At 57.6% G+C, this 24803-nt stretch overlaps 1 protein-coding gene and 1 long non-coding RNA gene across 2 annotated transcripts; one reads left to right on the top strand and one right to left on the bottom strand.

The window, feature by feature from the left end:
• Positions 1-35: 35 nt before the first annotated feature.
• RADIL (Rap associating with DIL domain) lies at positions 36-20932 on the bottom strand. Its single transcript, XM_039732222.1, is given in 16 exon segments — positions 36-2290; positions 2835-2974; positions 3694-3833; positions 3919-4288; positions 5108-5298; positions 5598-5748; positions 6023-6195; positions 6656-6893; positions 7712-7824; positions 8499-8659; positions 9735-9772; positions 9933-10580; positions 11588-11688; positions 11691-11795; positions 17334-17877; positions 20860-20932. Coding segments are annotated over 16 exon segments (3255 nt in total). The 5' UTR covers positions 20896-20932; the 3' UTR covers positions 36-2184.
• Positions 14788-17117, top strand: LOC120513126. The gene is made up of 3 exons (XR_005630203.1): positions 14788-15234; positions 15318-15625; positions 15815-17117. It is a non-coding gene; the product is annotated as an uncharacterized LOC120513126 (long non-coding RNA).
• Positions 20933-24803: the final 3871 nt, after the last annotated feature.

The raw sequence follows: 24803 nt of genomic DNA, 5'->3' as shown, positions 1-24803 counted from the left end.
CACTGGAGTGAACACGGAGAGATCCAAGAGACAGCTGCCAGAGCAGGGCTTGGAGAGGTTTATTGATCCAGTTTATTGTTGACACAGAGCATTTCTTAACATCCACCGTGTCCGACAGGCGCCATGCTGTGCTCAGAATCTGCACCAGAGCTTTGTACACATCTCAGCTGTACATATTAACACACAGGGAAGTCAGTCCATCCCACTGCTCCTCCTGGGAGAAGCCAGCCCTCATGCACACTAGCAAATAGCAGGGTTTATTTACAGTCTGTTTCAACACCTGACTGCACTGTGAGCGACACACAGCTCTGGGGCTGTTCTCCAGCTCCAGGGGTGCTCAGTGGGTTGCACTGGTACTGCTGGAATGTGCCAGGATGCAGCCCCAGCACTGTCTAGTGCAAACCAAGCCTCACCCCAAGCCCTGGCTCCAGGGCAGAGGGGAGTAAGAAGTGCATGCAGTTTGCCCAGAGGCTTTAGGCAGCCCATTTCAAGTTCTGTGGAGGATGACAGGCCAGCATACCTTGTTGACTGAAAGTGAAGTGAATCACCAGGAGCCCTGAGTCTTTGCTCACCTGCCTGGTAGAGCTGAGTCAGTGGCAGGAGGATGCACTGCTCCCAGTCCCTGCTGGGGCAGCACCCCAGGGCAGGGCTGTGAGCGTGGCCCAGCAGAGCAGCAAGGCACTCGTGTCTCAGAGAAGGTGCCTGGTCCATCTTGCCTGGAAAAGCAGGCCAGGCAGCGTTGAAATCCAGTAGTGGAGCATTTCCCTTGCATGGAGTGTTCTGACATCTCGCTCCCGCGACGTGCAAGACTAAGCACAGGAACCAAAACTGCAGCAATGAGGTGTAATCAAAGCCAGCTCTGTTTTAGCATCACAATCCTCAGAGCACTGTTGTTGTGAGATGCCATGTGAGTATGTGATCCCCTGCCAGAGCCTGGACCGTGCAGGGTGTGATGGAGGGCTTTGCTGCAGGCTGTTTTAATAGGGTTCGGCTAAACTAGGTCTCAGTATCTGGCTATATGTGGAAATCAGGTCGGGTTTATCCCGTTAATGGTGCTAAAATTGGAGGGAGGAGGCCGGGTGTGCAGGGGCCCGGGCAGCCACACGATGGAGCTGAACCCTCGGCTGAGCTGGCAGCGGGGTCGGCAGCAGACAGCAGAGCAGTTCCTGGGATATTCGTGTGTCCTCCCAACGGGGTCTCTGCTGTCCATCACCACCCGTGGGTATTTCAGCAGCACACACCCGGGAGATGCTCCGAGCAGGGCACGAAACAGGCTGGCAAAGCTGGAGCAGGAGCAGGACATGGTGTTGAGCTGTCATTTGTCTGCCTGGGCTGGTGGCAGTGCCGAGTGCTGCTGGGCTCACTCAACTTCCTGGTGGCTCCAATCCTCTGTGGGAACATTTTGCCTTCAGTCCTGGTGGCCTTCAGCCAGGATTGTGTTGCCAGAGCTGGGCAGTAAATCTGCAGAGCAAGAGCAAGGGGGTCCTCCTCTGCAGGGAGCTGTCCCTGGGACTCAGGAACTGCTGGTGGTGTCAGCCCTTTGCTGTAGCTGCATCCCATCCTGAGGCAGGGCTGTAGCCCAGCAGCCAAGAGGCACCTGAGCTAGTGTATGGCACCAGGGGATTAACCCCTCCTGTGTGGGATCCCACTCCTGGTGCTTGTGCTGCCTTCACCACCCCCAGAGTTGGGCACACTTCTCCAGCCTGATGTGCCAGCACCTCAGGTGGCCACTGCCACAGTGAAGCCCAGGTCTGCCTCACACGTTCTCTTCAAAACCCAAAGGTCTTTCAAGCCTTCTGCCTGTCAGCATAAAATATCACACAGGGCTGCCAGCCTAGAGGAACAGAGGAGCCTGCCTACAAGTCCTCATGGTGGGAGCATTCCCTTTCTTCCCCCTGCCAGAGGGGACAAAGGAACAGGAAAGCTCCTGAGAAGGATGACACTGGGTATAAGATGAGGCTGGGCAATGGATCAGGAATGATGCTCCCAAGCAGTGCAGTGGGAGAAGCGTGCACCATCCTTGCATGTCCCTTCATCTGCTGCAGTGCAGGGGCAAAGTGTCCAAAAGCACATCGAGGGCTGTTGTGGAGTCCTGGTCCTCCCTCTTGCACTCCAGGCTCCCTGAGGTCAGCCTTAACCAGAGCTGTAGCCACAAGCTGCTGCAGGATCCTTGTACCACAAGGACTAAGAGGAAGAGGAGCTGGAACTGATCTTTTTGGCTATTTCAATGTCCGACTTGGCAACCAGAAACCGCAGCTTTTTCCCCCCGGAGCGGATGAGGTCTACGGCACTGCAGGGAGCAGCAAGAAGGACAGAGGTGAGTTCTGGCAGCCCCTCAGGAGCCTGCCAAGTCCAGGAGCCTGCCAAGTCACAGACATTCACAGGGACTGAGGTGAGTTCTGGCAGCCCCTCAGGGCTGGCAGCCCCTCAGGAGCCTGCCAAGTCACAGACATTCACAAAACACCCCCCTTTGCCCAGTCATGCACCTGGGCTCTGCTTCTGAGCTGTCTTGTCCCACCACCTTTGAGAGGAAACCTGGGGTGGGTTGGGGCTGCAGCAGCTCTGCATTGCTGAGACTCACCTCTGGAGCTCTCATTTATTTCCCATTTATGCTCCCCAGTTTTTTGCTCCATAATCCCTTTTCCAAACCCACAGCCTTCCCCCCTCTCTGGTGTCCTGTGCAGGTCACTCCTCTCCCTGCAGCCCGCTGGTACCGCAGCATCTCAGCACTGCAGCACTGGCAACTCTGGGAGCAAAACAGCCAGAAACCTGGAGCTGACAGTACCCCCTCCGGTGCTGTGCCAGCCCAGGCGCTGTGCCGAGGTGAGGCTCACCTCTGGTAGTCTGCCCCGATGAGGCTGGTGCCGTTGACAGCCAGGATGCGGTCCCCGATGGAGAGCCTGCCGTCGGCGGCCGCGGGGCTGTCCTCGATCAGCGTGCGGATGTAGATCCCCGGGGAGCAGAGAGGGGTGTGCTGTTGGCAGGGGAAGGCAGTCAGCAAAAAAAGGGACACAAAGATTTGTGCTCCCAAAAGGCCTAGCTCCCCAGGCAGGGTAATTCTCCCCCTGGGCTCACAACCAAGTGTGCTTGCAAGTGGGACCTTGGAGATGCTTGGGAACATGATGGGGGTGGTGCTAACAGTAACAGGAAGGAAATATGATCCTTTGGTTTTATATCAGTTTATACACAGAAAGGAGAGGTGGGGGCAACCTGCTCTTGTTCAATTTAATTAAGAGCAAAGCATTGTTAGCCTGCAGCCATGTTGGGATGGGAGCTCTGCTCAGGCTGTCCCAGGGCTCGGTGATGCTCTGTTTCCTACTGACCAACAGCACAGCTGTGAAAGGCCATTTAAAAGAATGATCCACCCCACAATGCCACATTCCTGCTTATGCAAAGGAGGAGCTGTTTTGACACCCTGTGAGCCTCCCTGCTCCTCTCTGCTTCTCCTGCCACCACTGAAGGGTGGAGGAAAGACCTCGGCTGAGTCATTTTCTTTCCACAAGAGAGCTGAGCCTGTTTGCTCTCCCCAGCTGCAGGACAGCTGTGGACTTTGCATGCACGGCACAGTGACCTACGAGTAGAGATCCACTGAGAGATCCCTCTGTGCCTCCTTGACCCCAGGAGAAGTAGCCTAGCTCCCGTGGGACACCATCAGCCCTTTTTTTAGTGTGAGGGCACCAGCTGAGAACTCACCACGCCGTCGATCAGCCCCATCCCCAGCCCGATGGGTCCCCTCTCCAGCTCCACCACGAAGACGTAGCAGAAGTCGTCGGTGGCGGAGCTGCGGCTGGAAGACTCCGGCGTGGGGTAGTCATAGGGGGTCGGCGAGCAGCCTGGCAGAGAGCAGAGAGCAGCTTACAGCTCTGGCACTGCCCCAGCCCAGCCTCAGAGCCCCGGGGCAGCGCCAGCCCTCGGTACCTTCGGGGGTGCTGCCTTTGGTGCCGCTCATCCCGTTCCTCCGCGCGTCCTGCAGCCCTTTGCCGCTGCCCTGCGGTGACTCCGGGCTCCCGGAGTCGAAGTTCAGGGGGGTGGTGGGTGGTGTCAGCAGGCAGGAGGGGTCTGGGGGCACCGTGCCACCCTTGGGGACCGGGCTCCTGCCCAGCTGCAGCTGCTGGAGCTTCTCCTGGAGCTGGGGCTCGCCGGCGGGGGGCTCGCAGGGGCAGGAGCTGGTGGCCAGGCAGAGCTGGGGGTTCCCCTCGGGCTCGACACAGCCCCCCAGGGAGCAAAAATCCTCCTGGGCACGGCCCTCGCTCACCTCCAGCACCTCCGGCGTCGGGCATGCCTCTTTCTTAAGAAGGAGGAAAATGCTGTGGGACCCCCTGCGTGTGCTTTTCACTCCCCACCTGGAGCCCACCACCCTGTTGCTTTCCTGGCTGCCAGATCCAAAGCATTGACAATTCAGATGCTGCCACGCTTGTCCTGGCTTCCCAGCACAGCTCCCACAGCCCAGTTTGGTGGCCAGGGCCGTGCTGGGGGTGTTTACAGCCAGCCAGGAAGGGACTCCTGGTCATGTCCCTGCTGGGGGATCCCACTGGAAGGGGACACTGGGGTGGCACAGCTCCTCCTGTGCCACAAGGGCTGGGCAATGTGTCCCCAGGGTGACAGGAGGAGGCAGCAGGGCCTGTGAGTGCTGCAGGGAATGGGGACAGGATGGGAGAGGAGAAGGGGACCTGCTGGAGGGACACCCTCCACATGGCAGCTGAGCTTAGCACCCACAGCACGTTTCACCCTCCCTGTGCTTTACAGGCATTAGCTAATTAGCGCTTCTGTGCAAGCCTGGCTGCTGGGGACGGGCAGGGTGCAGCTCTGAGAGGACAGGCAACACACAGGGAGAAGGGGAGCACTGCCCACAGACATCTCCCCTCCCTCCCTAACGAGATTGCTGGGAAGATTCTGTCCTTCCAGCTCAGCTTCCCATGCCCCCCATGCTGGGGGATTAGCAGCACTAATCCTTCCAGAAGCTCTCCATAAGGGCACTGCCACAGCTCCAGGCTGCAGGCAAGGGCAGCAAGCCCTTGGCACTAGCCTTGGTGGGGGTCTGCAGAGAGACCCAAGACCCTCCTGCCCAGCCAGGAGAGGAACAACCTCCCCGTGGCATACAGGCTACCTTTGGGAGCGCTGAGCCCGGCCCCTCGCTGGTGTGGGGGCTCCTGCTCTGCAGGCTCCAGAGGAAGTGGCGGATGTACAGGAGGTGTCTGTAGATGTTGTCGTCCAACGTCTCCACCTCCAGGTCCACTTTGAAGCCCCCGCTGGGTAGGATGATGGGTGGGTGGTTGTCAAAGGACTCCAGCACCTCATCTGAAAGGCAGAGGGATGGATGGAGGTTAACACTGGCTCAGGCTGCACCCCGCTTCTGCCTCCCAGCTCTCAGCCGTGTGCAGTCTCCCAGCTGGGATCAGGGATTTAGTGAGCTTGAGCCAGCAGCATCCCTCACTTGGGACAGCAGAAAAAGCCCCCTGCACTTTGCATCCTTTGCAATATCTGAATTTTGGGGCTATGGTTATTACCAATTGCTGAAGGTACCACAGGACACTCAGGAATGAAGGGAATGACCTGTTTGGTTTGTATGTGACTGGAGCAGGCTGAGCAGGACTCACCAGGCTGGAAGGTGGCCGGGCTCTCCTCCTCACTGGGCTGCCACGCTGAGATACAGCCCACGTCCATCACTGCCTGGCACTGGCTCAGCACCCGGTGCAGCTGCGCGGGGCTCAGCGCTGGGAACTCGGCTCGCAGGGATGGCCAGCTCATCTGTGTGAGGACACAGCAGCAGGCACATGGCACAGGTGAGACACTGCTGCCTCTGGGGAGCAGGAGCTTGCAAGGGGCACTGGAGGGAGAGGTCGGGCAAGATGGAGAGAACATCCTCTCCTGGGTACTGCCCACCCACAGATCCTGGGACAGGGCAGCTGGTGGCAGGTTGCAAAAGGCACACATCAGTGTAGGGACACCCCAGACACTGAGCAGATGCTCTCCTGCCCATGCCTATCCCAATACCACAAGCCCTGGGCTGGGCACCCCTCACCTGCACCAGCTGGGAGCCGGGCATGGCCAGCAGGTTGGCCACGCTGGCCAGTTTGGCGAAGAACTGCTGGGCGAGCTGCTCCAAGCCGGCGCCGTGCAGCCATTCCAGGAGCAGCCGCACGCTGGCCCGCAGCTTCACCCCCTGAGACCAATGGTAGCAGCCCAGAGAGGAGCCTGAGGAGGCAAAGCATCCATCAGCCACATCAGGGAACAGCCCCTCTGTCCCCCTGCCCCGGGTTAATGTCCCCAATATCCCGTGGCTGTAATTCCTGGTGGTGGCTGGGCCTTGCCTGGCACTTACAAGGGGGCAGCTGTGTTAATGAGGGCTAATGAGCACCTCAGGCTGCTGGAGTTCATTAATGAGTTGCCCCTATCAACCACCCTCAGCCTCCTCTGCTCAGGCTCGAAGGGGCAATGGAATGGGGAGGGGATCCTTGTGGGGTTTAGCCTCTCCTGGGAATGGGGACCCAGGAGCCAGCAGCCGGGTCTGTGCTTGGCCTGCCTGTAGCAATGCTGAGACCTGCCCATCTCCAGCCCCCTCCTTCCTGTACCCCTTTAGGCAGCACTGGGATGGACTGGAGGGCATCCCAATAACTCAGTCCCCTATGTGTTACCCAGTTCAAGGAGCACTGACCCTTATCCAGGAGCTGGTTGAAGAGCAGGGTGTTGGAGAAGAAGAAGAGGTAGGCAAACATCTGGGAGGTGATCTCGGGGTGCACTTCGTACTGGTGGAGCAGGTCCAGCACAGCCTGGTAGATGAGCACGACCCTGCGGAGCTCCTCGGGCAGGGGCGGGGTCCCCCGCCAGCCCTCCCGGCACTCACTCTGGAAGGGGTTGCACTCCAGCAGGGCAGGGAGAGCCACGTACAGACACTGCAGGGAGAGCAGCAAGTCCACAGCAGACTCAGTTTGTTGGGGTTTTTCTATTTTTGCACGAGGCAAGCTTTTCCTTCACCTCCTCAAGCCAAGCAAACCCTGCCAGTGCTGCTCCAGCAAGGGGCTGCTCCTATTCACCCCCTGCCTCCATGAGCTCAAATGTTGTACAAAAGTTTAAAAAATTATAAAAATTAACATGTTGGTCACTTTCAGCAGCTGGAAGAGATGGTGTGTGACACCAGCCAAAATCTGCAAAACCTGATGTGGACCAGGGCAGCAACCAATCAGCTGGGCACGAGGGTGAAAGAAAATTCAGGATCGATGGGGATGATTTTCCATATTGCTTAAATGGGAGAGTAGTGCCTTGCACTCACTTCTTCCAGGGGAAAGAGAAGAGGAGGGCGCAGGGGAGGAGGGCACAGGGGAGGAAGGTGCTGCTCCATGTCCCCATGTGCTGGTGGCCAGTCCTGCACAGGGCAGCCTTTCTGTGCCGCACACTGCCCGCTCTGTTCCCCGCCGCTCGCGGCCCAGCGGCCCAGGGGCCCCTTTCCATCACGCCCTGAATCACACCATTATGCTGTGCTGGCCCGAGCCAGGCAGCCCTCCCCAAACACCTCCCCCGAGCCGCTGCACTGCAGACCAGGAAACACGCCGCAGTAATTCAATACTTTTCCTGGGCTGCGACCAAAAATCGGGGAACTTCAGCCCGAAGGAAAACACCTCAGCGTGGTGCAACTGCCAAGGAGTGAAAGCTTTAAAAAAACCCTCCTGCCCAGCCCTGGGGATGCTCGTGCTGGCCCCGTGTGCTGCTGTACCTTGGAGATGTAGTAGACACACTGCTGGAAGGTGTACATGATCACCTCCTCCAGCACCGTCATCGCCTCCTCGCTGGCCGTGATGGTCGAGGAGAACAGAGACTCCTTGGAGCCTGCAGGGAGGAGAGGAGGATGGGGGAGCAAGCCTGCAGCAGCAAGGCCCCCAAATTCCCAGGGTGTGGGTTATTAGAATTTCCAGGTTTGTATCATCCCCAAACTCCCAGGGTGTGGGTTATTAGAACTCCCAGGTTTGTATCATCCCCACGGAATCCCTCAACAGGGCAAAGAGGCTCCTGTGGCCTGGAGGAGCTCCCACCTGCATCCCCCACAGCTCCTGTCACTGCTGACAGCTCCTGCCTGGCCTCAGAACATTTTAACTTTTTGCATAGACCAGAAAGTTTCTGAGGCTGGTTTAATACCTTTCTATATTTTTTTCCTTTAGCTGGCATTAACACAGGCTCACCAGTGAGCAGTTCTGCAGGGCTACCTGCAAATCCATGGTGAAGAAAACCCCCCCCAGGGCATTAACCACAAGCTGCTGTGGTGGCAGGGGATACTTGTGTGTGTGAACACAACAAAACCTGGCTCTGGAGCTGGGCAGCACCAGGGCAGGATGTGAGGCTGCTCCTCCCACAGATTTCCCCACAGCACAGAGATGTCCCTGCTGATGAGGATTATGGAGGGTTAATGGAGCACCTCGAGGGCACTGACCACCACCTGTGACAGGATTAGCAGAGCAGAGCTGCTCCAGCTGGGAAAACAGGCAGAATGCTGCATCCAGACTCACCTTTGATGTCCAGCTCTTCCTCCATGCTCTGGATGTAGGTGGGTGATTTCTGCTGGACAAAGTAGAGGATCTCGATGGCATTGGCCATCCAGAAGATGATGTGCTGCAGGTCTGGGAGAAGGTCTGTGATGGTGAAGCGGGACAGGGTGGCAGGGTCCTGGCTGGGGAGACACAGCAGGTGTTACACCTGCTGCTCCTCGGCATCCCCACTCAGGCTTTTGGGGAGCAAACAGCCAGCCTGGGGCAATGCCAGAGGGCTTTCACATCCCCACACCCCCAAGCCCAGCACTCCCCTTAGAAAGACCCTTTACAAGGAAAAAGTCAGTGGTTTCTGCTTTTGTGGAGTGGCATAGGGGGCCCTGTGGGGACCAGGCTGGCCTTTGTGGGGTGCCACTTTTGGGGGAGACTTCCCCTAATACAGATGAACTGCACTAAATATTCACAGCTGAAGAGCAGCCCTGCCCCAGAGGTATGTGCTGCTCCTGCCAGCCCTGGACAGTTAAACCCAGCTCACCTGCCCTGGGCTGTTCAAAAATAAAACAAAAAGCATCTGGGAAATTTCTAAACTGTTTTTTTCTGCTATAGGAAGGGACTGGGAAACATCCTTGAAGTTTATCCTAAAGGAGAGCTCACAGCAAGCACCAACAGTTTCTCCAGATACTGGTTTAGACATGGGGTTTTGGACATGGCTGGGAAGACTCCTTGCACCACTGTGATTGTCCCAGAATGGTGCTCCCAGTTTCTCCAGATACTGGTTTAGAGATGGGATTTTGGACATGGCTGGGAACACAGCTCCTTGCACCACTGTGATTGTCCCAGAATGGTGCTCCCAGCACTGGGACACCCTGTGCCACCACCCCTGGAAGCACATATGCAATGCCAGCTCCATCTCAGCTCCACTGAGGAGTCTCCAGCCTGAGGAGGGTCAGGCTCACTCTTAAGGAACATTCCTACTGTGTCACCCAGGGGTGAAGCCACAGGCAGAGCCTTGGCCAGGTCTTGGATCAGAGAAAACCCCAGAGCTGCTGCAGGTCCTGTTCCCTCCTGAGCTTTTCCAAACCCACGCATTCTGTGCAGGCATGTGGTTAAAGGACCAGAGAGCAGAATGAGTGGGATTCAGCAGGAAAACTCATCATGCACCACTGGCTGACAGCCACGGACTTCCCTCACTCGTGGAGGAAGAACCAGCTTGAATTCTCCCCATTTTTGAGGTAAAACAAGGAGGGTCACACTTACTGCTGGGATTGCTTTTCAGCCAGCTCCCGCGTCCGCTCCTGGGCAGGGAGAGAAGGGGAAAGCAGAGTGAAAACCCGTGGGATGGGGTGGCACGAGCATCACCCCCATCAGCACTCACTGCCACAGGCTGAGGAGCCCCCTGGGAGGGCTTGAGCAGCACCCCCACCCTACAAACACCCCGTCCCACCGCCGACTGACCCACACCGTCCTCTGGATCATTTTAGCCGCTTTGAGCAGCAGCTGCCCGAAGTCTCCCGGCTCAAAGTTGGTGGCCGAGTGCTGGATGCAGAGGCAGAGCAGGAAGGCAGGCGTCAGCTTGTGGTCGTCCCCGCCGGGCTCGATGAGGCTCATGATGCGCCGCAGGAGCACATCCTCGGCCGCCGGCTCGAACTCCAGCTGCAGCTTCCTGCGGGGCGTCCTGGGGCCGCCGGCGGGCGACGGGCCCCGCTTTTTGTCCTTGTCCTTCAGCAGGCTGCCGCACGCCCCGCACACCTGGGGACCCTCGGGGCGCAGGGCCCGCAGCCTCAGCAGGGTCTGCGCCGGCAGCGGCTGCGCCTTCATGGGGTCCTTGTAGAGCAGCAGGTAGTAGAGGCCGAGGGACAGCAGGTCCCCGTGCCGCAGCACCACCGTCCGGGCCACCTCGGCGAAGTTGACAGAGATGCCAGCGCCGGCGATGGGCTCCAGCACCAGCTTCTCCTCCGAGCGGTGCCGGGAAGGTCGGAGCTTCCTGATGGTGCAGTGCAGGGGCAGGATGTCGGGGGCGGACAGGCTGATGCTGGGCTTGCTCGCCTGCGTCCTCTGGCCCACCGTGTGCTGCTCGCGGTTCAGCAGGTAAACCAAGCTGTCCTGCCAAGCGAGAGACGCAGCATGAACCGGGGAGGGGGAGAAGGGACCCTCCTCCCCGCCGTGCAGTGATGCTGCAGCCTCCCGCTGTCCCCAGCTGTCCCCTCGCTGTCCCCAGCTGTCCCCCATGCACCTTTGCATGGCAAAAACATTTCGTTTTTCTACTCTCCTCGCTGCCAAGCAGGACAGCAGTGATCCCTGCCTTGGGCACGGCAATAAATGGGTACAGTGACTTTGGGCATGCAGTAAATGGGGCTGCTTTGGACAGAAGGGGAGCCCTCCTTCCACCTCTCCCCCTCAACCCTCCTAGAGCTGCTTTTCCTTCCCACCTTCTCCCCCCAGACTGCAGCGATGCCTGCCCCCCCCTGCCCGAGGCGACAGTGGGACCCCGGGCAGAGCATCCACCCCTGGCCCTGCCCTTCCTGCAGCCTGCCCGCACACCCCGAGGCAGCTCAGGGGACCAGCCCGTGCCTCAGTTTCCCCCAGCAGCACTAACGGGATGGCTGCAGTGCCGGTGTCACCCTGCCAAAAACTTGGAACAGCTCGACACTCAACGGGCACGAAGTAGCCATTAACTGCAAGAGCCGACCCTGTCCTTCGCGGTTCTCCGAGTGCCTCCCGCAGACGCGCTGCTCTCCTTGAGCCACTGAGGAAGCAGCCGGACGGGGCACAGGGGACGGGGCAGCTCAGCCACCACCCGCAGAACCAGCGCTCCCTTGGGCCGGGGCAGGGATGCTGCGCTGGGATCACCTTGCATCCCTCCGGGGCACTGCAGGGGGTCACGGCTCCTGCCTCCGTGTTCCCCGCACTCGGGGACAAGCCGGGCACAACTCGAGGACAAGGCTGCAAGTCCCAAGCCCGTTCCCTAAAGGATGCTCACCCTCACCACCACCACCACCTCCCTGGCTCCCAGCAGCTCCGGCCATGCAAGCAGCCCCGCTCCGGGGGCTCGGGGGGTGGCAGGGAAGCGGGGGGTGCCGGGGGTGCGCAGGAGGCGGCGCGGTGCTTACATGCTGCTGGCTGTAGCCCTGCAGGAGCAGGAGGTGCGGGGACTGGTAGAGGGAGTACCGCATGCTGCTGCTGCCGCCGCCGCTCCGCGCCGCCGCCGGGCTGCCGGGCAGGGTGGAGCAGTGCCGCTGGAGCCGGGCCCCGCTGCCGGCCCCGGCCCGGCCCCCCGCGCCCGGTGCCGCTGCAGCTTCCGCGCCTGGGCGTTGATGCCTGCGGGGATGGGGGGGAGACAGAGCGGCGTTCAGCCCCTGCAGCCCCCTCCCCGGAGCACCCCCGCGCCGCCGCAGCGCCCCGCGGCTGGAGGGATGCTGAGGGATGCTGAGGGATGCTGAGGGATGCTGCAGCGGGGATGGAGCAGCCGGAGCCCTCCCGGCGCTGCGCACCCAGCCTGCCCTGGTGTCCCCGCTCCTTTGCCCTCCCTGAAAGGTGACGCCAAGGCATCGGCGAGGGGAGTTTAGTGTTCTAATGCCACCGCTAAAACGGGGGTGCCCCTGCCCTCCCCTGGCCCCCAAACATCGGCGAGGGGAGTTTAGTGTCCTAATGCCACCGCTAAAACGGGGGTGCCCCTGCCCTCCCCAGGCCCCCAAACCTCACTGAATGGAGAGCAGCCTGTGGCCCCCAAACCTCACTGAATGCAGAGCAGCCTGTCCCAGTATCCCCCCCAAACCTCACTGAATGGAGAGCAGCCTGTCCCAGTATCCCCCATCCGCCCCGGCCACGCTGCAGGGCTGGGGGGAGAGGAAATGCCTGCTAAAAAGAAATTCCACTCAGTCTTTGCTAAAAAGAAAAAAAAAGAGCCCGGGTTCGGCTTTCAGCCCTTCGGCACTCGGTTGCCAGCAGCAAGTGGGAACCGCAGGGACCCCCCCCCAATTCCCTGGAGCATCAGCCAGGCATGGGAGCTGCAGTGGAGCCCGGCTGCAGCAGGAACAAGCCGTAATTAACTTCTCCCAAGCATCAATTCGGGCAGAGCTGTCTGTCCGTGAGACAAACAGAGCCGGAGTGAATGAATAGGCCTGGCCGAGCTGCCAAGGCAGCCCCTCACAGGGCACCCCCAGAGCCGGGGGGTCCCGGGGGGTCCCTCCGTGCTGCCAGCGTGGCTGCAGCTCTGCAGGAGAAGAGGAAGCTGTGTGTCCGAGGGTGATGCTCGTACCTCAGCCGGGCAGCCTCCTGGGAGCAGCTCACTGGCATTCGGGGAGGATGAAGAGAGGGAAGAAACCCTAGAGGATTTGCTTGCAGGAGCAGCAGTGCAGCGTTGTCGGTGCAGCACCAGAGGCAGAGCCCTGCTCCTGGCTCGGCCGAGCAGGGAGCAGCCTTTGGACAGCGAGGTTTGGGGACAGCCAGCGGGATTTGGGGACGGCAAAGCAGAGAGCCTGGTGTGCCCAGGGCTGCTTAAAGGGACACTCACAATCTCAGACCCAAAAAAAAAAAAAAAAAGAAAAAAATCATCTGCCTTATTTGGTGAGGAATGGGCTGCTGGTTCTGAAATACATTTTTTGTTTGTTTGTTTTAAATGGAGCGCTCCTTTGCTGGGAAAATCAAAGAGATGGGGATGGGGAGGGGGGTGGGACAGGGAGAAAATAGCCCCTGCTGTTTACATGCCTTGGGATTAGGGCAAGGCCAGTCAGGCCACCCCAAGCAGTCCTGTGCCCTGTGTCCTTCTTAAAAAGGCAATTGGCCACGGCACGGATGTGACATCCAGGGAGAACCACAGCCCACACAAAACACGCTGCTGGGGATGCCAAAGGCCACCCCAAAGGTGTCTGCAGGACACCTCAGCTCCCCCCAGGAGCCCTGTCCCCAACCCACACCATGGAAATGGGCCAGAGGGATGAAGGACAGCTGGGACAATGCAGATCCCAGAGCAGGCTGTGGGAGCAGGGAGGAGTGGGGGCAGATCCTGGGGAGCAGCTGCTGCTGGAGCTGGGCTCCCACTGCCTGCAGAGACAGGCCCTCACCAGCCCCTTATCAAGGGGAAAGGAAGCTTCTGTATTTATTTTGTGTAGGAAAAAGCTGCTTTTTCATGGCCGATAGAGCCCCCGTCACAGGCTCCCACTAACCCTGGGGCTGTGCTGGAAAGATAAACACAGCTCCTTTCCTGAGCATAACAAAGTCCCTCCATAAAACTGGGTTAGGTTTTTTTCATCCTTTGGTACTGTTTTGTCCTCCCAAGCGTGTGCAGGTTATCCCACCCAAAACTCAGCCTGAACATCTCCAGGGCAGTGAGACCAGGGCAAAGCCAGTGGCTGCTGAATCCACATGGAGACTGGGATGGGAACAGCATGTCAGGAGTTAAAAAGCATCCCCAAATGTTTCATTCCTCCCTGGATAGCCAGGACTTGGACTGCAGAAAGGAGGTACTGCTGTCGGGGTGTTAGGCCTTGTTCAAGTTTAGGGCTGGACAAGCTCCAATGATCTCGGGCCTAGGGGGTTAAAAAGGCTTGGGAAAAAGGATGTACCACTGATAGTGGGCACAAAGAATACAGAATTTACAGGCCACAAGGACACTTGGCAGAACTCCCAAGATAAGGAAGAAACTGATGGAAGCAACTCAGCAACTGTGCTGAATCAGCTCTGACTGGGAAAGAGGCAATTCTGGCAGGGGGAGATTCACAACCACCAGCCCAAGAAACCACCAGCCCAAAACAAGAGCTCTGCCTCTGTCCCCCCTCTTCTCTCTCTCTACCTCACAATGATTGCTAATAAAATCTGTATTATTTACTTCAGCATTTGTCTCATTTGCAGCTCAGTTCTGGCAGAGGCATCTCTCACTAATCAGATCCTAACACAGGGCTGGATCTCATCCTTAGGGAGAGCTGGGCACCCCTTGGGCAGCATCCACCAGACCCCACCAAGCTGCTGCCTTCAAACCCATCCTGCAACCCAGGGGAAAAACTTTTAGTCGTGGTGCCTGGGATCTGCCTCTTTTTCAGCTGAGGAAAGAGGTTCACTTTTCCTGGCTGAGAAATAAATCAACAAATAACTCCACGGGCCCCAGGAAAGGAGAAATGCTTTGAATGTACCCAGGAGGAACTAAGACCAGGCCAGTCCTTCCTAATGTAATTGCTCTGCAGACTCTGCAGGGAATCTTCCCTGGATGCAGTTGTGCTAAGGTATATCAAAGCCACATCCTCAAAGGCACTTGCCAGAGCATCTTTTAGAATAATAGGCTTAAATCCCAAGTTTCTGGAGCTGCGTGTGCAGTTTAGCCTCCAGCCTCTTGGGAAAGCTCCAGTTAGGAGCACAGGAGCACAGGACCTGGCACAAAATGGGGATATTTTGGAAAATGAATGCCACTGAGATGCCAAGGGCTGCACCTCCTTCCAGCACCCTTGTTTGTGGGTGTTTTCCCTACATTTCCATGACTGCTGCCTCTGTGCCCCCCTAAAGGAGCAGGGAGAGAGGAGCTGCCTCGTTACTGCAGAGAGGCTCTACCTGTGCTGCTAATTAGTGGCATGAGGAGCCAGCACTGTCCTCCCCAGTGGGAAGCAGCTAATAAACTAATTAGGATAATGGGTAACTGAGCAGATAAAAGTCTTAAGCTATTTGCCAACAGGTCATGGATGGATGTGGAGCCTTTCCCCCAGTGATGCACCCGCATGACCCCAGTGGTCCCAGTCCTGCTGTTCCAGGGACAGGGAAGAGCCTGCAGGTATTGCCCTGGGGATGATTTGAGCATCCCTCTGCTTTTCTCTGAGGGAGTTGCAAGGCTGAAGTCCCTTTATTTTTGCACAGATGTCGTGTTTTCCATGCCAGTGCCTCACCACCCTGGGCAGGCAGCTGCTGCTCAGCAAGGGGACCTCTGCCAGCCTGAGCCTGGTGACAAGGGTGACCCTGCTGGAGGGCACTCACGGTCAGTACCCCCTACACCAGGAGTTTTGTGACTTTTTGGGGTGCTGGGTCACAGGCTGCATCACTCACACTCATTCCTGGCAATTTGCAGATGAGCTGGGAAAGGATGGTCCCAGCAGCACAGGGTGAGACTGGTGACAGAGCCCCTGGTGCCACCAAAAGAAAGGGCTGCAGGAGTGAGATTTTACCAGGTAAGGCAGCTATGGGCTGTGTAGCCTGCAGAGCAGACAGCCTGACTGTGGGTGTAGCTTCTGTCTTGGAAGAGCTTGGTCAGCTATGGAAAATGCCCAAAGGTTAAAAAATGGGGAATTTCCACAGCTCCACCCAGGAGTGCTGAAACAAATGAAGTGATAACGAAAGCATAACGGGCTTATTTCCAGATCCAGAGCACAGGATGCCATCAGGAGCTGCTCCTCCATGGGAAATGACCAAAGGATGCCAGCTCCAGGCTGCTCCTGTGCTGGGCACCCAGACCCTGCTGCTTCCCCTGCCTGCGGGGGAGCCTGGCACTCCCACGGCTCCAGCCCACCCAGATCCAGGCCATGGGGAGGAAAGTTGCTTTCTGCATCCCAGGGGGAGGATTTGAGGCCGAGTGGATGTGACCTTGGGCTCTGGCAAGGAGCTGCCATGAGTGCTGCACCCCTCACTCGGCCCTTGCCCTTCCCTCCACTCAACAGAAGCTGTTTTCAGAGCTGCTGCTCTCCCAAAGTGCTTCACATCTCTCTGATCTGGCTGGAGGAGGAGCTGAAGAGAAGAGCAGAGCATCCACTTCCCTGGCCCAGGCTCTGGCAGGAGCCACCTCTCTCTGTGTCCCCTGTGCAGTGAGCTGGGAGCAGCTGTGCATCCCCTCCCTGAGCAGCCACAGACTGCACAGGGTGAGCAGGGAGGTAGCCCTGTCTCCTCAAGTACCAGGTGAAATCCCAATTGAAAACTGCAGCTGGGCAGCTCCAGCTGCCTCTGCTCTCCTCCAGAATGCCCATGGCTGTGCCAGGGTTCTTTCCAGCTTTTCTTAAGATGGGTGGGAGAGGAGCTGTGTCCCCCCTGGCGTGGGACAGGTTAGACCATCTGTTCTGCTGCTGGTGGGGCAGAAGCTTGGCTCTTCTTTGCCAAGCACACAGGGTAATTTAGTTATTTACTAAATTTATAATTTAGTAAATAACTAAACACCACCAGTTTAGTTGTGACAGTAACAGCCCCTTCCTACAGGGGTGAGGAACTGCTGGGGGCCCATCCCAGCAAAAGCCTGTGCCCAACACCTCTGGAGCCTGGTCCAAACCGCTCTGTCAGCAGGTCTGACCCAGCAAGCACATTGTGCAAGTAAAAATCTGATTTTAAACCTTTCTGCCCTCATCCTCACAGGGCTTTTATCTGAGGGTGGGAGGAGGAAAGCTTCATTACTGCTGCTGGGGTCACTTATTAACCTGCTGGTTCCTAATGATGCACTTATCTCCTCCTGCCAGCCCTGGCCTCCATCAGGCACCGCTGCAGGGGCTCTCCTGCCCTACATTGCTCTCTCTTCATTAGCTTTTCATTTTCCTTAATTGCTCCTGCAGATTTGCCTGGGGTGTCAGGCCTGGGGGATGCCCAGGGGGAGATGGGGATGCAGGGGGAGCAGGCACAAAGCTGAGGATGCCACGCTGCTGGCTCACTGATGGGAAGAGCAGGAAGCACAGATGCTCTTGCCTGCTGCTCCCCAGCCAGGGGCAGGGTTTGTTATTAACCCTTAAACCGGCTGGGGTAAATATTTGAGGTGACAGATACAAAAGTGATGCAGGAGAGTGCTGAGTCCTGCCTCAGCCTCATAGCTAAAATGTGACCACCCTCCCACCCAAACCAGGTGTGGAAGGGCTTCTGGGGGCGCATCCCACCCCCTGTCCCTGCCCCACAGCCAGCTCTGACCTGCGGTGGTGGTGTCCACATCCCTGGCCGCCATCTCCTCCACCTCCGCCCTCCTGCGCAGCTCCAGCCGGCGCGAGAAGCCCTCCCTGGGCTTCCAGAGGTCCTGGATGAGCAGCGGCTTCTCGTGGTCGCCCAGGACCCTGAGCCCCTCTGTCTGCCACTGCTTCTCGGGGCCCTGGAAGCGGCCGATGACGTCGCAGAGCGCGTACTGCGCGGCGCTGAGCTGGCTCAGCCCGTAGCGCTCCAGGGCCTCCTTCACCAGCTCCCGCGCGCCCGAGCTGCCCGTCACCAGCACGCTCTTGTAGTTGGTGCCCGCGCAGATGTTGCCCCCGAAGATTTTCAGGATGCCGGGGGCCGAGAGCTGGGTGGAGAGCTCGGCCGGGTCGTCCTCGGCGGGGGCTGAGCCGCGGTCCTTGTAGCTCAGGGTGCGGTACAGCACCTGGGAGAAGAGGCGGCCCTGGCGCTTCAGCCGGTTCTTGGACGGCGGAGCCATGGTGGAGGACGGCCCATAAAACATGGTGCGGGAGCTCGTCATGAAGCACAGCTGGGCAGGGAAGAGCAAGGAGGGGAAGGTGAGCGGTTTGGAGGCTGGGTGTGCAGCAGGGGAGAGCCAGCCATGGAGGAGCCACTGTCACCTCCAAGGTGACAGGTCAAGGGAGGGCCATTTCCCTCGTGTGACCCAAAACACCAGTGGAAGCTTAGCCAAGTTGCTTGGCACCAGCACAATTACCCCTGGATGGATTTGTCCCTGAAAACACAGCCTGGAGAGGCCCCATATTCCTCCATCAAGGTCCCTCTTACCCAGGTGAAATGCAGTGGGAGGAGAGCAGAGCCCAGCGGGACTTGGCGGGGCCCACCCTGGTCAGCAGCCAAGGCATCAGGAGTTACTTCCACTAACGAGTTTACGGAGCAATCCCATTTTTTAGAGGTGAAACGAAAGCTCAAGTGCAAATTCACTCACTCTGAGGTGACTGCTAAATGCTTTTTCCCAGCGAGAGGCACTGGGTGAAAATGGGCACTAATTAGCCTTTCTAAAAATGTCCTGACTCCGGCAAATCTCTTGGCTGTTGCTTGTTTGTGGAGGACGTTCAGGCCCAGGGTGGCATCGCTGACAAGGCTGCCCTTGTCACGTTAGCCCAGGGCAGGGCTGCTCAGGGCAGCCCCGAGAGGGCAGGGACTGGAGGAGATGTGACCAAGGCCCTGTGGCAGCTCCCAGTGCTCCTCAATCCCCTGGAGTGGACCAGGAACCACAAATCACTTCAGGATTTATGTGGGTAGCACTCCTGCCTGATGTCACTGTCCCCATCTGCAGATGGCTTTGAAATCCCACCCTGGTTGCACCAGCACCTGGAGACCCACAGCCACACTGTGCCCTGCTGGCAGGGGAGGTCTGCAAAGACAATCTGAGCACTCCTGGTTGGGACAGAACTGGGAACTCCCTCTCCGAGATCTTTAACGTGCAGGGACCCCATGCACACACACAGGAGCCCCAAAATGTGCCATCCACAGCTGGATGCAGCAGATGAGGTGGGAAGCTGGGTGACCCAGGTGTTCCTGGCTGGGCACACGTGAGGTGCCAGCAGCTCCCACAGCTGCAGCCAGACTGGCTCGGGCACAGCCACGCTCCAGAGCAGACTCAGCGCTATCAGCAGAGTGATGTCGGGCCTGGACAGCCTCCAAACCACATCTAATTCAGGAAAAAAGAGCGTCCCTGCTGCTAATGGAAGAGGTCACCTTCTAACCCAGAAACCAGCTCCCAGCCGTGCGTGGAGGGTTGCTGCAGGATGTGCATCCCCCATCCCACAGCCAGACACAGGGAATGCTGCAGATGGGGAAACTGAGGGACCAGGTGCCAAGGATGTGGCTGGGAGCTGTGAAATCCTGCAACGCTGCTGCATCCCAAGTCCCCCCTTTCTCAGCCCCACCAGGACTGTGAAAATGCTGGGGTTTGTCCTTCTCCCCAGGCTGCAGGTTCCAAAACTGACTCCTGGTGTGCTGAAGGGCAGGAGTCCTGGCAGGACAGCCTGGCTGAGCACCTTGAGTTTTACATTGCCCCAGAACTTCACCCCAACTCGCTGGGCTCAGGTGAAGCTGCTCCTGCTCCCACCTCACAAGTGGGGAAACTGAGGCAGGGATGGGGTTGTGGGCTCCCCCCACACTGCTGCTCCTCCCTCTCCAGCTGAGCCCAGAGCTGCTGCTCCCGCTGGGGACATCCCTGGGGACATCCCTTGATGTCTGCTGTGTGCCACCTCTGAGAGTGCCGCGGCAGCCCCGACCTGGGGAGCAGGTCAGGGCACTGGCAGACAGCTTCAGGAACAGCTGCCCCAGGCCTCCAGCACGGCCCTGCCAGCCCTCATTAGCATGGACCAGAAGGAAAACTGCCCCAGAGTCCCTACAGGACCTTGTCATCAAGGATGCAAAAGACAAGACTTTGTCATCAAATCACTGGTTTCACTGATTTAATCTCCACCCTGAGCTACCTCCAGCACAAAGGGAAACCTTTCACCATCTGCTGGTGGCAAAATCATTCCTCCAAGCCCACATCACAGAGACACCATCCTTGCTTCTTGCAGGTCCCTGACTGGTTCTGAATGTGTTATTTATAGCTCAGCTATTTTTCTGCTCTTTCTATAAAATGCAGCTCCTACAGAGTTCAGGGCAAAGACGTTTCACCGGGAAAAAATCAGAACCTGGGTCAGGGAGAGGTGTCACCCCAATTTTCAGCATCTAGAGCAGCACAGGTGATTTTACCAGGCACCAGCCTGGGTGACCTGAGAAATCACATTCTCCTGGAGACAGCAGAACTCACCTGGTCTTAATTGCCCTGAGGACTCTTAATGGACAGGATAAGATGATAATGAACTGGGCTCCTCCCACATCCGTGCGCTCAGGCACGCTGGGCTCTGGCATCTGCCCCCAGGAGGAAATCTCTCCTGGCAGGAGGAGGAAATCTCTCTCTGGTACAAGAGGAAATCTCTCTGGTACGTGCAATCCTGCTGAGCCCTGCTGCAGGAGCAGGGATGCTCCAGCTGTGTCCAGCTGCCTGGGACAAGTCAGCAAGAGTGTCACACCTCCCAGCAGCTCAGTGGGACACGTGCTCCTGGACATCCCCAGCCCAGCTGAGCCCTTTTCTCACTGCAGGCCAGTTCCCTGGAAGGACACAAGCCTGCAGCATGATCCAGACTGTCCCAGGAGTCCCTCTCTCCAGCACTCAAGGATGTTCTCTCTCTAACGGATTAGTCAAAAGCCTGGGACTGCCTCCCAGCGAGATCTGTGTCAGGGATCCTTCACCTCTTCACAGCAGTGCCTGACCACACCAAAACCAGCTATTTTCCACAGCCAGCTCTGTCTGAGCTCTGCAGAGCTGTGACAAATGCCCATGGTATTCATGTGGCCACCACGTGTCCTTCCACCACCACGAGTGACTCTGCAACCTCCAGGGACTTCCCTGCAGGCCTGAGGTTCCTGCTCCTGGAATGGGTGAGCAGCTCCTTCCCAGGGCCCCCACCCAGTGCTCAGACCCTACCTTGCCATCCTTCTCACGTGCCTTTTTCCCTTCCATTCATCCTCCTTTTCAAAACAATCTTTGCCCTTCGTTGTGCATCATCCTGGGCAGGCGTCTGTCGCGTTTCTGAGAGAGGAAGAGGAGGAGAGGTCCTGGGCTGCTCACGGACATCAGCTGCTCACAGAGAGGTGGGACTGGAAGGCTCAGAGGTTCTGCAACACGGTCCTGAAGTTTGCATGTGGGGTTCTGAACCACATCTGTGCCCCCTATAACCAACAGCACCTACCCCATCGCATGGGAGACCGGGAGAGAACAGCAGGAGGAAGGAGAGGAAGCAGGAGGAAAAGAAAGGAAAGGAGAAGGGGAGGAGATGGAACCAGCAACAGCCCCCTGACCTTTTTCCCTTTCCTAAGCACACGTGTCCAAGGATGCCAGGCTGGGCATCCTCTGGCCCACAGGTGAACAAGCAAGCCCTGGACCAGCTCCTTCCCCCAGCAGCTGCAGCATGCTGGGATGCTCACTGAGATTTGTTTTCCTGAACCTCAGTCTGTTTTGCTGGACATCAAGAAGAGCCACCAAGCACTGTCCCCTCACCTTCCCACCACGGATCTGTGAGAACACAAGCACTGGTGGCCAGAGACAAAGCTAAAAGAGGCACCTGCCAAGTGCCACCAGGGATGTCACGGGTGTTCCTCGGGGACAGCCATCAGGGCACAAGAGCTACTCTTTTCCATGGCTCCACAGTGATTAAAGATAAATGCATCATCCTCTAATTAAATCACCTAATCAGGGCCTCGGTGTGGTTCCATCCAGTCCCTCTTGCTGGCCCAGCCTGGGGGCTGTGGGAGAAACTCTGCAGGTCGTGATGCAAGAGGCAAAGAGGTGCTGCCCCCACCTCTGCTGCTCCACCTTTCTTCCAATGATTTACTCCTCCTGGTAAAATATTTATGCCTTATTTCCAGCGTGTCTGCCCTCAGCTGCCAGCTATTGATTCTTGCCATCTTTTCTCTGCTCAACCAACAAGCTTTTGGCTACCATGTATTTTCTCCTCTGCAAGAGTATTTAGGTGCTTTTGCCAAGCCCTCCTCTTTCCTCCTTGATTGATTTATGAGTGGACTCACTGGATGACCCCCTCCTCTCCCCCTGTAAGACCCTTTCTGCAGCCCCTTACTCCCTTCCCCTTGGACTCCACATCTCCTCTGCTGAGAAGGAAAGTTTGGATTTGGCTGCCATAACCCCAGATTTGGTTCTGACCAGAAATGCAAATAACTGCTATTTTCTTTTTTCCCCAGAGCCAAATTTCACATTATCCTGAAAATTTTCAATTCTCCAGTGCAGAAATGGGGACAGACTGCTGCCTGGTGAGCCCCTGTGCTGCCTCTCCCAGCATTTGCAGGCAGCTCCAGCTGAAAATTTACCATCCAGATTAGGGACAGGAAACCACACAGAGCCACAGTTATTATTTTTGGGTGTAAAAGATTTCCATGTTCCACTCTGTTCCAGTTAGGAAGCCTTTCTCTCACTCAGCTTGCCACCCAGATTTGTATAAACCATTAACACTCAGCTGCTCTGGGTCAGATCCAGGTTTTTCCAGAAATCATTTCCATCTCCCTTCTTCCAGATTAGTGATAAAAACACCAAGTCCACGTTACCAGCTAGCAGTGCCCAGCAGTGATAATCTCCCTGATAACTGCCCTGGAAATGGATCACGTTTATTTAATACCAGCTTTCTTGACACTGTGCAATGTCAGCTCTAAATACTGGACTGGATTGACTTTTTTAATACTGGAAAGTGCAGATTTTTACAAGAATATCACCTCCCATAACTCAACTGCTTCTCAGAAGTGTATTACAGCCAGAGAGTCACCTCTCATGTTGGAGACTGAAATCATTTCTACTTGCCAGGAGTTATTTTCCATACAGCCACGTTGGATGGCAAGAATTTATTCCTGGTGTTGAAGTCTTTAATCAATTCAAGCCCGAGCCAGGTCTCTCCCTCTCCTCCCTGGGGGGATGCTATCAAGCCAATCAACCTGTAGCTACCAGGTCATCTTATTCCCTTTTGGGAAGAGCCACAACACTATTAAAGCACTTTTTAATCATCTGGAATGTCCCCGGGGCTCATCCCAGCACACGGATGGGTGGTGAGATTTCAGCTACAGCCACCCCAGAACAGGAACCACAAAAGCTGTGTCCTCAGATCTTTGTTTGAAATTTTTTCTTTTCTTTTTCTTTTTTTTCGCCTTTTTTTGTTTTGTTTGTTTTTTGTTTTTTGTTTTTGTTTTTTTTAATGGAAACCGCCTTTTTTTTAATGGAAACCACTGGAGCGGCAGCTCGGACTAACGGCAATGACCGCAGCCTGGATGCTGCAAGCGGAGGGAGCGCTGCAATGTGGAACAAATTAGAACTCGGAGAGCAAAGGAAATGAGAACGCCCTGGTAGCTTTGACGTGCTCTCCTCGGCTCCAAACCCTGCCCCTCTGCAGGTCCTGTCCCGGAGCCGAGGCTGCCAAAGCCAAACCCCTCCGCTCGGACCGGAGCCCCCGCTCCCTTCCCTTCGGGATGGAGCCTCGGAGTCTTTCCTCGTGCGACTTTTATCCATCTAATCCAGGGGCAGACCGGAGCCTGGTGATGTCCATGGCTGCCTCGGTGCCGTCTTTAGCCGGATCAGGGCGGGTAAACTCCTTACCACGTTATTATTAGCAGCGGGCACCCTGCAGGAGCCCGGGGCTGCTCGCACAGGATGGAAAAGCAGCCCCGGTCCCGCAAACACCAACAGCCTGTCCCAAAGGCACCTATCGCTCCACACACGTTGTTACAGTCCTGATTCCACAAGGACAGCAGGAGTCCTTTCAGCAGGTTTCCTTTCCTTGGTGCTTTTTTCCTCCTGTAATTATTTTGCAGGGTCTTTTGAGCCGCCAACGTGCACCAGCTCTCCTGTAATCCACCAGTGCAAATGCCAGCCCTCTGCCCAGGCAGTCTATTCACACACCCCAGAATCCCTGCACAAAAAGCATTTGCGTTCTGCTGCCTCCCGAGCTCCACGGTCTCCGTAGGCTGCCTAATTATAAGATCTTAGCAATATTTTTTTTTTTTCCAGGGATAATTAACTGGTCCTGGAGAGCGCTGAAAATAAGCACTTCCCAAGCAAGTAGCGAACTCCCCTGAGTTTTCTCTGCTGAAGTTACAACTCAGCATGAAACTGCTCCAGCCCCACAGGGACACAGGTCACCTCAGCACCTCCCTGCCAGCCCGGGATGCCGCCGCGGCCGCAGGCACTGAACACAGGTGAAACGGCGGGGGTGGGACAGCAGCGGGATCCCAAATGGACAAGGATCCCGAGGGGTATGGAACGGGGACGAGGATCCCAAGGGGTACGGAATGGGGAAGAGGGATCCCAGGGAGCGCGCAAGGGGCAGAGGAAGCCCAAGGGGCGTGCGACTGGGAGAGGGACCCCAAGGAGCGTGCAGGGGGGAGACGGATCCTGCGGGATACGGAACGGGGACACGGACTGCAAGCAGAGTCCAGGGGGGAGAAGGAGCCCAGCGGGGGTGGAACGGGGACGATCCCAAGGGATGCGCGATGGGACACGGACCCGCAGGGACGGGCAGCGCGGGGAAGGCTCCCATGGGACAGGGACCCCGGGGCGCTGCCGTGCCCGGTGCGGCTCCGCGGGTCTCCCACGGCAACCGGACAAGCCCCGAGCACCGCGCTCCTCCCGCCTCCCAGGGGACGAGGAACCAACGCTCCCGCCCGGCGCAGCGAGGGTGCCGGGGACGCAACAGCGGGGATGTGCCCCCCAAGAAACGGGGATCCCTGGGGCAGGGTCCGCCCGAGCCCCCCGAGCCCCGGTACTCACCGTCGGAGCGGGGCAGGCTCGGAGCGACCCCGGCGGCGGCAGCGCCCGGAGCCGCCGGAGCCGCCGGTGCCCCCGGAGCCGCCCGGAGCCGCCGGAGCCGCCCGGAG

Source organism: Passer montanus, unplaced genomic scaffold, assembly GCF_014805655.1.
Source record: "Passer montanus isolate IOZ18808 unplaced genomic scaffold, ASM1480565v1 scaffold8, whole genome shotgun sequence".
Lineage (NCBI taxonomy): Eukaryota > Metazoa > Chordata > Aves > Passeriformes > Passeridae > Passer > Passer montanus.
This window is presented reverse-complemented; position numbering and strand designations above follow the sequence as displayed.